The sequence below is a fragment of the Rhynchophorus ferrugineus genome, unplaced genomic scaffold (genome assembly GCF_030347505.1).
Source record: "Rhynchophorus ferrugineus isolate W39M unplaced genomic scaffold, kcgeb_rfMv2 rfM9, whole genome shotgun sequence".
Lineage (NCBI taxonomy): Eukaryota > Metazoa > Arthropoda > Insecta > Coleoptera > Curculionidae > Rhynchophorus > Rhynchophorus ferrugineus.
The window spans coordinates 32,135,474-32,151,699 of NW_027472588.1; the positions used below are offsets into that span (position 1 = coordinate 32,135,474).

Below are 16,226 nucleotides of genomic sequence, written 5' to 3' on the forward strand. Positions count from 1 at the left end.
ATGATACCCAACGAAATCATTATATCCAAGCCGAGAAACATTAACGAATGGTCACTGGATCCCGGCCAGATCCGACAACAGCCCAATTCTGAATTTCGAGGAAAGCAAAACGAATATGGAGGTATATACCCTCATGTTTATGTTAGGTGAGTCCTATATAAATTGGAATAGACATGAACTTTTCTTCGACTAATATACATTGTTGCAAAAAGTACTGTACGTCGTTTCTACTACATTCACCTATAGCAATATAACAAAATATGTCTCTAAGTACAAAGGATATTTTCGTCCGCCACTTTGTCTTTGATGACATGAAGTAGTTTTATAAGCACCAGTATTCTCAAATTTCAATAATCCACTTGGGTAGGGTAGTTTAGATGCTTTGCACATTAAACTGCGATACGTGAACCTAAATTTCGATAGGAATTTCTGGATTTAGGATGTAGTTCAAACCTTCACTGTTTCCAAATTTCATTGATTTACAAATAGGGATATTTGGAGTAAGTGCAGTACGCCTTTGGCGGCTGTGCACTTTGAACTATGCTGCTTTCCTCAAATTAATGTAGTCTAGGTCAAGAAATGCCCTGAGCAACTTTGGAACGATTGCAATCAAATATCAAACTGTCTTAATTTTTGATGTTTTTCATTTAAGGTAAACCTATTTCCCTGAAGCATTCCTTTAGTATATGCACCCAACAATTAGTCACTGATGATCACATCTGGACTATTCTGTGTATGACAAAACAAATCCAAGCTTAATTCGTTCAATTTGGCTATGGTTTTCATTTGTGGTATTAATTTACTGAAACCACTCTCACTTGAAACTTACTGAAACAAAATTGTCATGTCATTTCACACGTCGTTTGAAGGTTAGAAAATTATATTAGGTTAACTTTGCCTATAGATCAAGCCGAGGACTTAGCTATGTAGCATTATCAGTTTTGATGATTTTGGTGTTCAGTAAGGAATGACACTGAAATGACAACAAACAGATGGAATCTGATTAAGCTGTGTAAGCAATATTTTCTGGATTATCTCGAAAGAGTTAACACAATAAACTCAGATTATAAAATTGTAAAATTAAAATACGTTTGAATCAAGTATATACTACACAATCTTACATACAAGTCACAATGAATACAAGGAAGAAGTGTAGCAACATCCACCTTTTTAAGTAGATTTAGATCCTTTTGACTTCTAACTTTTTGAGTCACCATATTTCAATGGAAATATCCATAAATTAAAAAATCGAGAAATACTGAAGTTCGGAATGATATTCTGAATTAAAACTGATGCATTTCAAACTATAAAATCGTATATTATATTGTATACAACTCTTCAGCTCTGAGACTTTTTGGAACCTTTGCTTATTTGTTAATTGTTAATGCTAACCTGTCATGAAGTATTTCAGAAATTGACAGCAGCTTATTGATTTATTATCTTATTTCTGATATTAGCTTGAAGTATGAGCTTGGGTTCTTTCTCCTTTTACATAAACTACTTTTCTTGAGCAAGTACTTATATATTATTACCAAAAGTACATTATAATTATATTATTAATTTCTTCATTCCCCATTACTTGCTTAATAATATATATTCTGTAACTTTCCTTTACACGATTATTGATTTATTCTTTACCCGTAATCCACATATACTAATAGATTTATATTCAAGGAATGATTGGGTAACATGAGTCATTTATTACTAACAAATTTCTTAGAATTTAGGAGTATGTCTCAAATGTATACAGATAAATGTTCATGTTAGTTCTACTTTCTTCTATTAATATGGATAATACATTTCTGGATATATGAATTAATATATAAATTTATGGGATAATGGCTATAAACTGGTCTATAAGAAGTGATTTCTATATTTGGTGTTTTGTAACGGAAATCATCCAGCAAACTACAAGGGTTGCGCAGTTCACAAGCAACTACAGCAGAAACTCTATCCTGCCTTAAGGGAAAAAAGGCATCAACAAAAACAATCCACTACTACCAATCTACCACTACCCACCAGAACAAGTCAACCAGACATAACTTATGCCCAAATAGTTGAAAATGGTTCAGCACAAAAACGAGAGACAATATCTCAACCTACTGAAACTAGCAACATCTCAAAATTAGAAAATATGATGACCAAACTAATGGATCAAATGAGTACGATGCTTGGTCTACTCACAACCGTCGTAAGCAAACTTGCCTAATGCCTGAAACCAATAGCTACAAAATCGCCGTCTGGAATGCCAATGGGCTCCAACAACACGCCAGGGAACTAAAAATGTTCGTAAATGAACAAAATATTGACATTATGATGGTTTCCGAAACACACTTTACGGACAAGAATTATCTGAAAGTTCCTAAATATAAGATTTATCATACAAATCACCCTGATGATAAAGCACATGGAGGTACAGCCATAATAACTCGAGATAATATAAAGCATTTCGAAAAAGAAAAATTCCGCAAAGACTACCTGCAAGCCACCAGTATAACCATAGAGGAAGCCCATGGACCATTAACAATTTCTGCGATTTATTGCCCACCCAAACATAACAACAAGGCAGAACAATTTCAAGAATTCTTCAGTACGCTAGGTAATAGATTTATAGCAGGAGGAGATTATAATGCAAAACATTTAATGTGGGGTTCAAGAATAATAACCTCAAAAGGTAGAGAACTGCTCAAAGCCATAAGGAAAGATAACTTACAACATATCTCTACTGGTGAACCAACATATTGGCCTTCAGACAGAAATAAAAAACCAGTTACAATATATTTCTGTATTACACAAAATATTGATCCAAAAAAGTGTCAGGCAGAATCATGTTTCGACCTGTCTTCTGATCATTCACCAATAATAGTAACAATTTCTTCAAAAATTACCATCAAAGATAAACCCCCTTCTCTGTGCAATAATAGAACTAACTGGCCCTCATTTAGAGAAAACTTAGACCAAAATATCTCTCTAAACTTACCGTTACAAACTGAAATGGATATAGAAATAGCAGCAATAAATCTTACAAAAAATATACAGGAGGCAGCATATTCCGCGACTCCCAACAGTGAAACATTTCCAAGAAAAATACACATATATCATGTACAATACAGAAAAAGATAGCAGAAAAAAGAAAGTTACGACGAAATTGGCAACAGCAAAGGACTGAAGAGAATAAAAGAAAATTTAATAGGGCCATAAAAGAGCTGAGAGATCTAATTCAAATTGAACAAAACCAAGGCATTCAAGAATACCTAGAAAACTTGACATCAACTGAGGCTACAGACTATTCGTTGTGGAAAGCAACAAAAAAGCTTAGGAGATCCCAGCAGCATAACCCACCTATTAAAACAAGCGAAAATAATTGGGCGAGAAGCAATAAAGAGAAGGCCGACATTTTCTCAAAACACTTAAAAAATGTTTTTAAACCTTTCCAGTCTCAGCTACATAAAGATGACGAAAATAAAATTACTAGCTTTCTAGATTCGCCATTTCAAATGGATTTACCGCACGAGAAATTAACGGTCAAAAAAGTTAAACATACAATAATGAGAGAGATTAATATTAAAAAAGCTCCTGGTTATGACTTAATTACTGGCAAAATTTTAAAAGAACTATCAGAAAAGGCTATAAAACTATTAACATATATATTTAATGCTACGCTACGAATTTATTATTTCCCTAGTATCTGGAAAGTAGCTAAAATATTAATGATACTTAAACCAGGAAAAATACCAGAAGATGTGACCTCCTACCGACCTATAAGTTTATTACCAATAATCTCGAAAGTTTTCGAGAAATTATACATAAAAAAACTAAACTATATAATAGAAAAAAGAAAAATTATTCCAGAACATCAGTTTGGCTTTCGCAATAAGCATGGGACTATAGAACAAGTGCATAGACTTGTAAACCAAATAAACGCTGACCTAAATGCCAAAAGATATTGTTCGGCTGCTTTCCTAGACATATCTCAGGCTTTTGACAAAGTATGGCATACGGGCTTGCAGGTTAAACTAAAGAAACTTCTCCCTCATCCGGACTATCAGCTATTAAAATCGTATCTCACTGACAGACATTTTATTGTAAATCAAGGCGATGAACATACCGAATTAAATCCCATATATTCAGGAGTTCCGCAAGGTAGTGTACTGGGTCCAGTACTGTATCTTCTGTATACAGCTGATCTGCCCACCACAAAAATAACTACTGTGGCAACATATGCAGACGATACAGCAATCTTAGCATCCCATGAAGATCCAGTCACAGCATCAATAAACCTACAAACCCACCTGGATCAAATACAATTATGGTTGAAGACATGGCGCATTAAAGCCAATGAATCAAAATCCACGCATATAACGTTTACCCTGCGTAGAAGAACATGTCCACCAGTAAATATCAATCATCGTCAACTCCCCCAAGCAGAGCATGTTAAATATCTTGGTATGCATTTAGATCGACGCCTAACCTGGAAGAAGCACATACTCTCTAAACGGAAACAACTAGGACTAAAATTATATCAAATGTATTGGCTCATTGGGCGCAAATCCAAGTTATCATTAGATAACAAGCTGTTGCTGTATGAGTCTATACTCAAGCCCATTTGGACATATGGAATTCAACTATGGGGTACAGCTAGCAAATCTAATATATCCATCATTCAACGGTTCCAAAATAAGGTGTTGCGTGCCATTGTTGATGCTCCGTACTATATTTCAAATAAAGTGATACAACGCGATATTCCTCTAGAACCTATAACGAGTGTAATCCAACGTGTTTGTGTGAAGTACTTCGAAAGAGTGTCAGTGCATCCCAATGTACTCGCTAATCAGCTAAATATGCGACGTGATAGTGAAGTGCGTAGACTAAAACGTTTAACACCACCTGATCTGATTACTGGACATATGTAGAGTTTAGAATAAGCATTAGAATAAGTCTAATTAATTAAGATAATATTTTATACAGAAGATTGGTTATTGAAGTGATTTTCTACATGCCATGTATATATAATATAAACAGAAGAAATACTTATTGCCAATAGGGCAGATTGTGGACTGACGAAGAGTAATAAAAAAAAAATATTTGGTGTTTATAAAGAAGTCAGAATATATGTACAAAGCATTTTGTTTTACAACAAACGCGACTTAAGTATTAAGAATTCGTAACACTTGAATAGATATTGACTTGATTGATTTGCGATGAAGCAGCTTCGATCTTACATCGCATAGTGTAAGTGTACCTCAAGAGCCATTCTACGAACAGGGTTCTAAATAATCTAAATAATTCTGATATATAATGATCGATTGATCGAAGAGTTCCAAAATCGTATAAAAGAATATAAATTGTTCCCCTTATTTTATTTGTAATTGAATATTTTATCCATTTTTAATATTGAACCGATAAAATAATAATTCAGGTACTCTTAAATATCAAGTTTTAGTATCCACAGCAAGTTTCAATTCAAACTCGAAAATATCTTTTTAAAAGCTTTTCTCTCAATCTATGACTAGGTTGTTACTAATTCTGGTGTAATATCGATCCATTTTCATTCTTTTATAGATCTTCCATTGTATTGCTTGCATTATACTAAATTATACCACCTCAGCTGATGCACATATGACTACAAATTTTACATACCACATAATATAAAAATTTTATCTCACTACATAATTGTTAACTAGACCAAAATCGCCATTACTTTTTAAATAAATTAAATCCAGAAACATGCTACACATTATCAACTACCTATCAGAACATTCCATTATTCAAAGGTGCAGAGAATAAACAAAATATTATGAACACCATGCAATATAGTCTATCGTGTTGCATGTTGGCACTACTGCTTTAGTGTAAATATTACGACGCGTATTATTACTTTAGTCAGTTTACATTCCAAGTCTTGTAGGTTATATTTCAGCGTGTTATACGCTTTGTTCTTAGACGGTTACAAGAAGCGATCGGTGAAATGTGTGATATTTCAGATATTTTCCGAGTGACGTATGTATGGTACTGACAGACTGCATACACAAAACGTGATAACATATAAAAAATCAACATTAAAAAGGATTGTGGCCAAAACAACAGTTTGACATAAAACTACCACAGTAAAAGTAACAGCAAAACTGAACACTCACTTGAATAAAACAGTTTCGATAAAAACTCCACAAAGCTAACGCTAAGCTGTGAAAGAAGTGGTACAACCATCATAAAACCCAGATTCTTAATAATTGGAAGAATGTTGTATGGTTCTATGAATCATCGTTTATATTGTTTCCTACAAATATATGGAGGGTTTATGTATGGGAAACCCCAGAAAAAGCCTACAATCCGGACTACCCGCTTCCTGCACTCAAGCATAATTGAAAGGTAATGTTCGTTATGATTTGGACGGCAATATCACGGTATTCAACTGGTCTTTGCCAATAAATATCTCGACAGCCTCAATAATGATGTTCTTACTATGAATAGCATATTGCTACCAAGGCTGTCATATTCCAAAATAATAATACATACAACAAAAAAAATCTGTCTTGTTCTGGTTTCAACCAAGGTTTGATATTATTAAACATATTATCAGAATTTAATCAAACATATTCTCTAGCCAGCACAACGGCCAGACCTCAACATAATTGAACCATTATGGCGAATTTTAGAGCAAAGCTTACTTGCTGTGGCTCAACACTTTATTAATAAATAAATATTGTATATATATCAGGTGTTCATAATATATTCTCCATCCCGTATATTTTCCTTTTTAGAACTATTGGCCAACCCAAAAACGTTAACGAGAAATATTCTTCTCGAATTTGTAAGGGTATAGTGCAGCAGTTGAAGAAGTACTGCGAGAACTCCACCCTACATGGACTAAGATACGTTGGTGACAGCCATCTGACCATAGGCGAGCGGTAAAATCCTCACTCACTCAAAATATCACCACATCACTCACTGGCGACTCTTTGCAGAATATTCTGGTTCATTTCCTTCTCGATGGCCATCTGCTTTGCCGCGTACTACATATCGAACATATACACCAAATGGAAGTCCAGCCCGGTCATCATCAGCTTCAGCCCCTTCGACGCCGAACTCAACTCGATTCCCTTCCCCGCCATCACCATTTGTAACATGAACCAAGCTAAGAGGAATGAGGCGGAGCGCATCCTGAAGGAGGGCTCTTCCATCGAACGGAAACTGCTGGATGACTCCTGCAATGGAAACACCACCTTTGACAATTCGGAGAACATCAGCTGGGAATCGTTGAGAGATTTCCTGGTTAAAGTCAGTAGTTAGTTAAACAGGGTTCGATGTTGGTCTGATGGTATTTTGCAGGTCGGCAATTCGTGCAGTGATATGCTGCATTCATGTCAGTGGGGAGCTGAAAAATTGGACTGTAATGACATTTTCAATAATGATCTGACAGATGAGGGTCTGTGCTGCTCGTTCAATCGACTGCCGCCAGAGAAGATATTTCGAAATTCGTAAGTAGAAAGTTGGTTATAAAGACGCACGATGACTGGTTGCTGTTTTAGCAAAGATATCAGTATCTTAAACCAAACTTACCCAAATAACGTATACGACTGGGACCCGGAAATTGGTTTCACTAATACTGATAATGGGGATTCCATTCCAAAACGACCACTAGGTAAGGTATTACTAGGTATAGTCCTTCCAATAAAACAGTCAATGCACGTGATCAACACCGTCGAAGGTATAGCCAAATTTCTTTTAAACTCGGAGATTTTATCATTTTACTATCAGATATAGCGCTCCTTCGCTAGAAGTCCTTATTTATAAATTATTATATTTCTTATTGGAATGATGGCTAATTTGGAAAACTATTCATTTCTATTTCATAACTATTTCAGAAAAAATTATTATTTATGTAGGAAATAATGGTTTTGTCAATTTTAAGCTTTAAATTTGCGCCAAAACAGTCATCACCACTCACCAGTATCATATGACGTTAGTATTTAGTTATATAGTATACGAGGATCACTATTTATATTTCGGGAATTGGCAACACTGTGGTCATGTGAGTCCATCTAACGGTTCCATCGTAAAGTTTGACATTTTTGACGATATACGTACTGAGAACATTTTGTCGCACGGACGCTATTTCTTTATTTTATATTCAGTTGAAAGTTTCGTCTGGGCAAAAAATGGAACTGAATCGTGAATCGTGCTTCGAAAGACGTTTATAAAATCGTAACACGTGACGAATGATGGATATATTCGTATGAGCCCGAAAGTAAGCAGCAGTCGAATGTATGGGTGTTCCAAAATGAACCAAATCCAACAAAAGTTCCTCTTTCTTCGTTCTTAGGGAAAACTGGTCAAATTGCAACAGTGCCTCTAGAGGATCGTAGAACAGTAAATTTTGATTAGTACACAACCATTTGTTCGCCAGAAGTCTTCGATGAAATAAGGAAAACAAACAAGAGACGCCGGATTGTTCTTCATCATAACAATGGGAGCTCTCACACATCGGCTCAAACAAGAGACTATTTGAGCACTCAAAACATCGAATTGATGGATCATTCGCCGTACAGCCCTGATTTGGCACCCAATGGCAATGACTTCTTTTTGTGCCCATCCGTGAAGAATAGACTGCATGGTCAACGATTTTCATCACCCGAAGAAGCTATTGAAGCGTTCAAAAATCATGTTTTGAAGATACCTCATTCGGAATGGAATAAATACTTTGAAAATTGATTTAAGTGTATGCAAGTTTAAGTGTATCGGTCATCGTGACGAGTACTTTGAAAAGCAATAAAAATATATTCGCAGCTTAACTATTTGTTTTTTCCTATTCCCGAAATATAAATAGTAACCCGCGTACTTGTTAGTAAACGGTAAATATTATGCGCGAAGGTGTTAAAATAATACATTTTACTCGTTTTTGTGGATTCTCATTGAGAGATGAGTAATCCTGTATAAATGCAGATAAGACGATTAAATAAAAAAAATTAAAAAATTAAAAAATTAAATTGGTACAATAAAAAACTTTAACATCCAATTACCACGATTTTGAAAAAATCAGTGATCAACCGTAAACAAGTGATCTCAATCAAGATCTTACTATATGACAGGATGTAATTCGAATATTTTACAGAATGATATCAGGCAGGCATTATTACTCTCCAAAGTACAGACAACATCAATAACATCATGCGATTCCACAACTGCCCTGTTCGTCTGATATAGTTCCGAGATTCTGGCATTATTACTCATTAAAATCTCCAACAATACAAAAGTTCGCGAATTCAAATTGTATCCACGACGAGTTATTTCGAACTGGATATATGAACCCATTATTTGTTATAATATTTATAGAAATATTTAGTTTTCATAATAATAATAATAATAATAATAATAATAATAAATTTTTAGGTCCAAAATTATACTTTGATATATTATTAATAGTCGTTGACGACTAATATATTGGCCCTTACTCAATATTTAATAAAATAAAAGTTAGTCGCATTTTTCAATGTTTTCGCCAATTGGTGCCCTTCACTACACAAGACCACACGGTTTGGTTATCTTTCGTCCTACTTCAGTGTTGTCCAAAAGTTACTGCAAATCGGTTTCAACATAAGAGTGCCGTCTTTGCTCATGTCTCCTTACGAATCTCTTAATTTCCCAAGGTCTCGTTGTAAGTGATTGGTTCCTATAGTATCTGGATGCATCCACAATGGCCAATAAAGGCCATCAGGCCTTTATTCCGAAATACTTGTAGTATGTTGATATTATTTCTCGCATAACATCCCTATAATCGAATTTTACTTCTTCTGCTTGTACAGCAGCACTTTATTATGTCCGGATAATTTAGATTTTCTTCCAATTAACCAATACATTCTTTTATATTTTAATTCGAGTTCTTTTCTTTTTATATGCTCGTTTCGACGAAGGTTTGCATCAAAATGCATCCCAAGGTAACTTGCATTGTTACTGTAGGGGATAATAATATTCATATTTATTAGTATATGAATATTTTAATTTAGGCAAATTCAATATGCACGGAGTTACTACCGTTGAGTTTTATTCTCCATGTCTGGGTCCACTTATTTATATTATTCCTTGCGTATTACATACTTATTTCCGGTTGCTTCTTCATTATTATATCCAATAACATCCTTGATATATGGATTAATATTGTGTGCTTGATATAGGTGCTGGAGCTCATTTGGGTTTATCCGTAATACTTGACGCCAATGTGGAAAACTATTATTGCTCATCGACACGTAGCACAGGCTTTAAGGTATGTCGCCTTATCGACACCCTCATCTCAACTGACATCCACCTTTCCGTCCAGGTTATACTTTCCAATCCTATTGAGACACCAAAGATGGCAGACTTCGGATTTTTAATCAGTCCTGGTTTCGAGACCAGAATATCCATCGAACCAGCCATCAGGGAAGCTACCAGTGCCCTTAGAGATATACCCATCGAGAAAAGACAGTGTTACTTCTCAAATGAAAGACCACTTCAGTATTACAGGTAAGACAGTAGTAGGTGGTTAAAGAACAAATTGGTAATAAATATGTTTTAATTATTATTATATATTCTCGCAAAAAATATCAGCTTCATCGCAGAGTTTAGTACAATTTGATAATAATATTAGGCATTTGTAAAAGTGTCTTTATTAGATGATTGCATGTATTTTGATTAGTGATATCTAGTGATGAAAATTCGAACTATCAATGTAAACAACGATAGTTTCCACATTTCTCTACATAAACTAACGTTTTCTTTTCATGTTTTTAAGTTATTCAGATCAAAAGTGCTGAACGCTCAATATTACATTTCCAACGTTCACTACATTTGTTGTGTGATTTGAAGAAGTGTATTCCCAAAACTCATTTACACTTTTAGAAGTTTATGATGATACTACCTAGTCATATCCCAATAAACGATTCAATTTCAACGTTTTAAAAGTGGTGTTTTTGATGTAAAGAACAAAGAACGATATGGAGGATCAAAACATTTAGAAGACAATATTGAACTAAAACTAGCTCAAACTCTTAAAGAATCTTAGTAGTTCATCAATGAACTGTTTTCAGACGTTTACATGCCATGGGAAAGATCCAAAATGGCTGCCAAACAAATTGACTGAAGATGCAATTTCGAACCATTTCAACATCGTTTTTTACATCGTATTGTGACTGGCGATGAAATGTGAATCTACTACGACAATCCCAAGCACTAAAGTCATGGGTTAGTCAAGAAGAGTCATTCACATCACATCTGTCCATATAGTGGGATTAGCAAGATGTATTGTAATACGAGCTACTAAAACCGAATGAAACATCGATTGAATAAACTGAACAAAGTATTGTTACAAAATAGACAGTTGTGAAGGACTTTTGCAGTTCTATTCAATTCAATCCTTCAAAAGAATTATCTATATTACTGAGAGACAAATAGGAATTAGTCATTAAACAAAAATGAAGAACAAATATCGAACCGTTGGTATATCTCATCATAAACAGAAGCTGTTGACACCTTTATATAAGTAAGAATAATATTTGAAGAGGTTGGTGGTAATACCATCCTTGATTGATGTTTATTTCGGTTAACAATAGCTGCATCATCTCTACCCGTTTTCAGCATATCTCGCATAGTAAGTGAAGATCTTGTGCAAGCAACTATTAGAATCCAGACAAAGCATTTACGAAAAAAGCCACCTTGATTTCGTCAAAAGTATACGTGGAAAATCTTATAATAGAACATATTAATTTCTTCTTCAAGATGTTGTTGCCGCTTTCTTGCCACATCTGGAATGCGGTGAATTAGGCAGTGAACTTATAAAAATATCAAAAATGTCTTTAAGGTTTCGTGACAGTATTCGAATATTTATTCCAAGTACCAATGTCTTGTGTGTGGTGCCTACTAATAGTAGTATGTGAATTTTCACAATTTGTAACAAACAAAATTTAAGGTTAAAAATAGTTCAACTATTAATTCATTAATTCAAATGAATCAAAATATCAAGATACTAATAGCAATAAATATAACTTAAGGTAAATATTATCATAGTATATATTATTATTGATATAAATTGTTTATATTATATACAGTAATATTCTAATCATTGTTTTCAGGAAATATTCCAAATACAATTGTGATTCAGAGTGTAAAATCATCAATTCGTATGCAAGCTGTAACTGTGTACCATATTATTTACCTCGTAAGTCCCTTACTGTATATAATCTATTATTATTATATTACCGATAAACATACTAAGCTACCATGAAGATATCGTCAAATAACTGTAAAATATCTTAAACGAATTTTCATATTTCACAACAGTTAAGTTTTAATAAACCCAAACTATTATTCTTATTACCTTATGTATCTTTCAGACAATAAATCCATGAAGATTTGTTCATTAACAAATAGATGTTTCGAACGAGCTAAAGGTACATTTCCTTTTGTAACATAACATCAGCATCTTTCAAGGTTTTCACGCTTCGATAACTGAACTTTTCTTCCATGAAATACCATGCTATATTAATAGTTTTATATAATTCTTGCAAATAATAAATAGGTATAACCAACAAATAGATATAAAATAACTCAAGATAAATGTAAACAGGTAGAGTACCAGGTTTCTATATAGTAAAAGGGGTAAGTAACTCAAGCGTTAACTGTGAAATCGAGGGTTTTATAATATTGTAAATCACGGCATCATTATATTTTACCGATATAGCACTTCATGGAACATTATGTTAAAATCAAAGTTAAATATTACAGCACAAGTTTACCTTATTATTTATTATAAATCAAATATGTATGTACAATGTCACAGCTGTCAAATATTTGATGGTTCTAAAAATAGGGTTAGAATAAAAAAACTGTGACCGTCAAGCATGGTATAATAAATGAATAAATAAATTTGAAAACCGTAAAAAACTAATGTTAACATATTAAAAGGATTTGTGTCAGTTGGTTAGAAATCTATTTTAGGTATACTGGATTTAAGACCTCGAATGAGGAAACTACTAAATCAGAAAAGGTAAATAATTTTATAATCATTGGTCGAGATTCTTGCGATAAGTTACGTTATAATTTTTGACATAGTGCGGATTGCCATTGCTTTAATAGCTGCAACAGTGTTGAATACTCGGTCTTAAAAACAGCCGCTCCTTTAAGACGAATAGTTAACCACAATCATAGCGATGAGGAAGTAAGGTAAGATGATATTCAGAAATAGTAAAGCAATTTATTTAAACTAACAATTTTTAGGAAAAACTTTGTCGGCTTAAGTGCGTTTTTCTCCTCTAACATATACACTAAAACGTCAAAAAAACCCATATATAATTTCACAGATTTTCTAGGTAAATAGAAACATATTGATTATATCTATTTAACGTATTATTATCTCACGTGTTAGAAACTCTATCTAAATAACTAACAATATACGGCATTTGAAGTATATGTTTTACTAAACTGTTAAAATATTGCCTTCGTATTAAAATAAAACATAGTTAAACAAAGTGAAATGTCCAGCGATTGGACTTGTTTTGCATATTAATAGGATTACATTCTCAAATTTTCATGTTTATATATATTTTTTTATTACTTAATTAATACATTGTTACTAGTCGTTTCCGTCTAACCTACAATTTGTCTTTATGATAACTTAAATCTAGATATATAACTAGGAGAACCCATCGGCCCTATCTTAGTCACTAGACAATACTACACAAGATCAGATGATTTGATCCTTTTGAGTCTGTGTCCTCTTCTGGTTGTATCCAAAAGCTGCAATATTTCCATATTCTCATGAGCATGGAGTCTTTCCTCATGCCCCCTTGCAATTCTCTTGATTTCTGGAGTGACAATGGGTATCTGAAGGTCTCGAATAAGTAGTCAGTCCTATAATGTTTGTGTGCACCCATAATACCTCTCAGGACTTTGTTCTGAAAAATTTATATCTTATTTATATTATTCTTTGCAGAAGATCCCCATAATTTTACTCCGTATGTCCATATAGGTTTCAATATTTGCTTATATAATAGCAATTTATTATCTACTGACAATTGTATTTAACATTTTCTTCCAATTAGCCAGTACATTTTCCTATATTTCAATTCCAGTTCTTTTCTTTTCTTCTTTATATGTTCCTTCCAGCGGAGTTTTGCATCAAGATTCATTCCGAGATATTTAGCGTTGTTGCTATATGGAACTATAGTATTATTTAATGTTATTGGTGCTTGTACGGTCTGTTTATAGATGAACTGCACATGTACAGATTTACTTTCATTAATTCTAATTTTCCAAACTTGTGTCCAATTATTTATATTGTCACTTGCCTGTTGTAATATTTGTGAGGCTTCTTCACTATTGTCTCCGACAGCTATAATTGCAGTATCATCAGCAAATGTAGCCATCGTAATATTCTCCATTTGTGGTATATCACAAGTGTAGAGTGGATAAAGCATTGGTCCCAGTACACATCCCTGTGGTACACCTGCTTTAGCTCCTTTTATTATAGAGTAAACTTCTTCTTGTTTAACTCTAAACATTCTGGTTGTAATGTACGATTTTAGTAGTTCGGTGTGTTATTTTGGTAGGATTTTCTGTAGTTATGAACAAGGCTTATCAAACCCACATATAAGAATATAGCTAAGCATACTTTTTTACTTTCGTAGGCTCTTTCAATAACATCTGTTATTCTGTGGACCTAGTCAATTGTTGAATGCTTTAATAAACCCAAACGGGTATGTTGGTATCAGGTTTTTTCTCTCTATGATCGGTTTCAACAGAAGTTTTTCAAAAACCTTAGATATTAGTGGCAGCAGTGATATAGGTCTATAGGCTTTTATTTCGTTTGGTAACTTCCCAGGTTTTGGGATCATTATAATTTCCACCGTCTTCCAAATGCCTGGGACATGTTTTAATCTAAATGCTGTATTGATCAAGTTGGTGAGTTTTATAATTCCCTTTCTTGATAGTTTTTACAGTAATTCTCCTGTTATTAAATCGTAGCCTGGTGAGTTGTTTATATAATTAATAATTATATAAACATTAATAACGTTAATAAACATTTATTAAACATTATAATTAAATGAATTAAATTTGAATGCACTTGTTTACCGTTAGGCAACCAATAATATAATAAATGAATGAATGAATGAATTTATATTACATTGTATAATTTTTTTATTTTTAGCTAACACTGGAGGTCTTTTGAGCTTTTTGATTGGCTTCAGTCTCCTTAGCATCGTTGAGTTACTGTTTTACGTATTTTGGCTCAATTGGAAAAAATATGTAATCAATCATCAAACTGATAAAGTACCAGATGCCCCAGTTTTCACTTTTACTAATTAAATCACTAACAAAAGTGTTTTAAATGCGACTACGTATTAATTGTGCACCAAAGTGTGATTGAAAATGCAATAATAAATATTATAATGAGTCCACAAGAAGTCGTTTTTATTTATTACAAGTAATGCTGAATATTTTGAGTAGATTAATATATTTATTTTATTTTTAGAACATATACTCAAACCAACTGTTTCTACGAATGTCAATCGAATTACACTTTTAGGAATTGCTTTTGCGTGCCCTATTATTTACCAAGTAAGGATTGCATTTATTTGGAAAAGTTCTATTTAATTTTTTTTGTACGAGCATAATTAATATTATTAGGTTATAAATGTCCAATAATAGCCAGTCCAATAATGTATTTCAGAGAATATGTTCATAAATACCTGCGATAAAGCTGACGATGTTTGCGCCAATAGTATGAAAAGAGAGATGGAGGACTTGAAAAATGGAAGGTAACTTGATCGCGTCCATCGGTATCAGTGGCATTGTTTCATCTTTTTTTACTAAGCTTCCTTGATGGAGAATGCGCGTGCAAGCCTGGATGTTACGAAGTATTGTTTGGCTTCAAATTGACCGGAGCTCCAATATGGCAGGAAAAAATTAACATCTCCAGTAATAGGACCTCTAGGTATCGTTGTTGAACGTTGAATATTTACTAACTGACAAAAAATTCTGATCAAAAAGTGTTAAGATTAATTTATACCTGTCACAATTATTTGTAGTTATCAGGATTTCTTTTTCTTCAAGATTCAATTAGTTTGTTTTGCTTCAAAATGATGTTTCATAATATTATCATCATTCATCTAAAGCTACATTTTCGTTAAAAACAACGATTATATGTAACAACGATTAAGGAAGAACCATTCAAAGAATTTTTTAGTTGGCACGTT

At 33.4% G+C, this 16,226-nt stretch overlaps 2 protein-coding genes across 2 annotated transcripts in view; both read left to right on the forward strand.

Moving 5' to 3' along the window:
• LOC143202666 (pickpocket protein 28-like) overlaps nucleotides 1-16,226 on the forward strand; it is a 26,096-nt gene continuing 9,870 nt past the window's right edge. The window contains exons 1-12 of the mRNA XM_076414323.1: nucleotides 1-146; nucleotides 3,071-3,599; nucleotides 6,173-6,369; nucleotides 6,762-6,908; nucleotides 6,966-7,278; nucleotides 7,330-7,478; nucleotides 7,530-7,642; nucleotides 10,173-10,261; nucleotides 10,316-10,500; nucleotides 15,503-15,588; nucleotides 15,701-15,788; nucleotides 15,845-15,964. Coding sequence (XP_076270438.1) covers nucleotides 1-146; nucleotides 3,071-3,599; nucleotides 6,173-6,369; nucleotides 6,762-6,908; nucleotides 6,966-7,278; nucleotides 7,330-7,478; nucleotides 7,530-7,642; nucleotides 10,173-10,261; nucleotides 10,316-10,500; nucleotides 15,503-15,588; nucleotides 15,701-15,788; nucleotides 15,845-15,964 — 2,162 coding nt within the window. The remainder of the gene's footprint in view (nucleotides 147-3,070; nucleotides 3,600-6,172; nucleotides 6,370-6,761; nucleotides 6,909-6,965; nucleotides 7,279-7,329; nucleotides 7,479-7,529; nucleotides 7,643-10,172; nucleotides 10,262-10,315; nucleotides 10,501-15,502; nucleotides 15,589-15,700; nucleotides 15,789-15,844; nucleotides 15,965-16,226) is intronic.
• Nucleotides 12,866-15,407, forward strand: LOC143202748 (sodium channel protein Nach-like). The gene is made up of 4 exons (XM_076414517.1): nucleotides 12,866-13,018; nucleotides 13,084-13,194; nucleotides 13,249-13,340; nucleotides 15,179-15,407. The coding sequence occupies exons 1-4, from the start codon at nucleotides 12,993-12,995 to the stop codon at nucleotides 15,334-15,336; spliced, it is 387 nt and encodes a 128-aa protein (XP_076270632.1). The 5' UTR covers nucleotides 12,866-12,992; the 3' UTR covers nucleotides 15,337-15,407.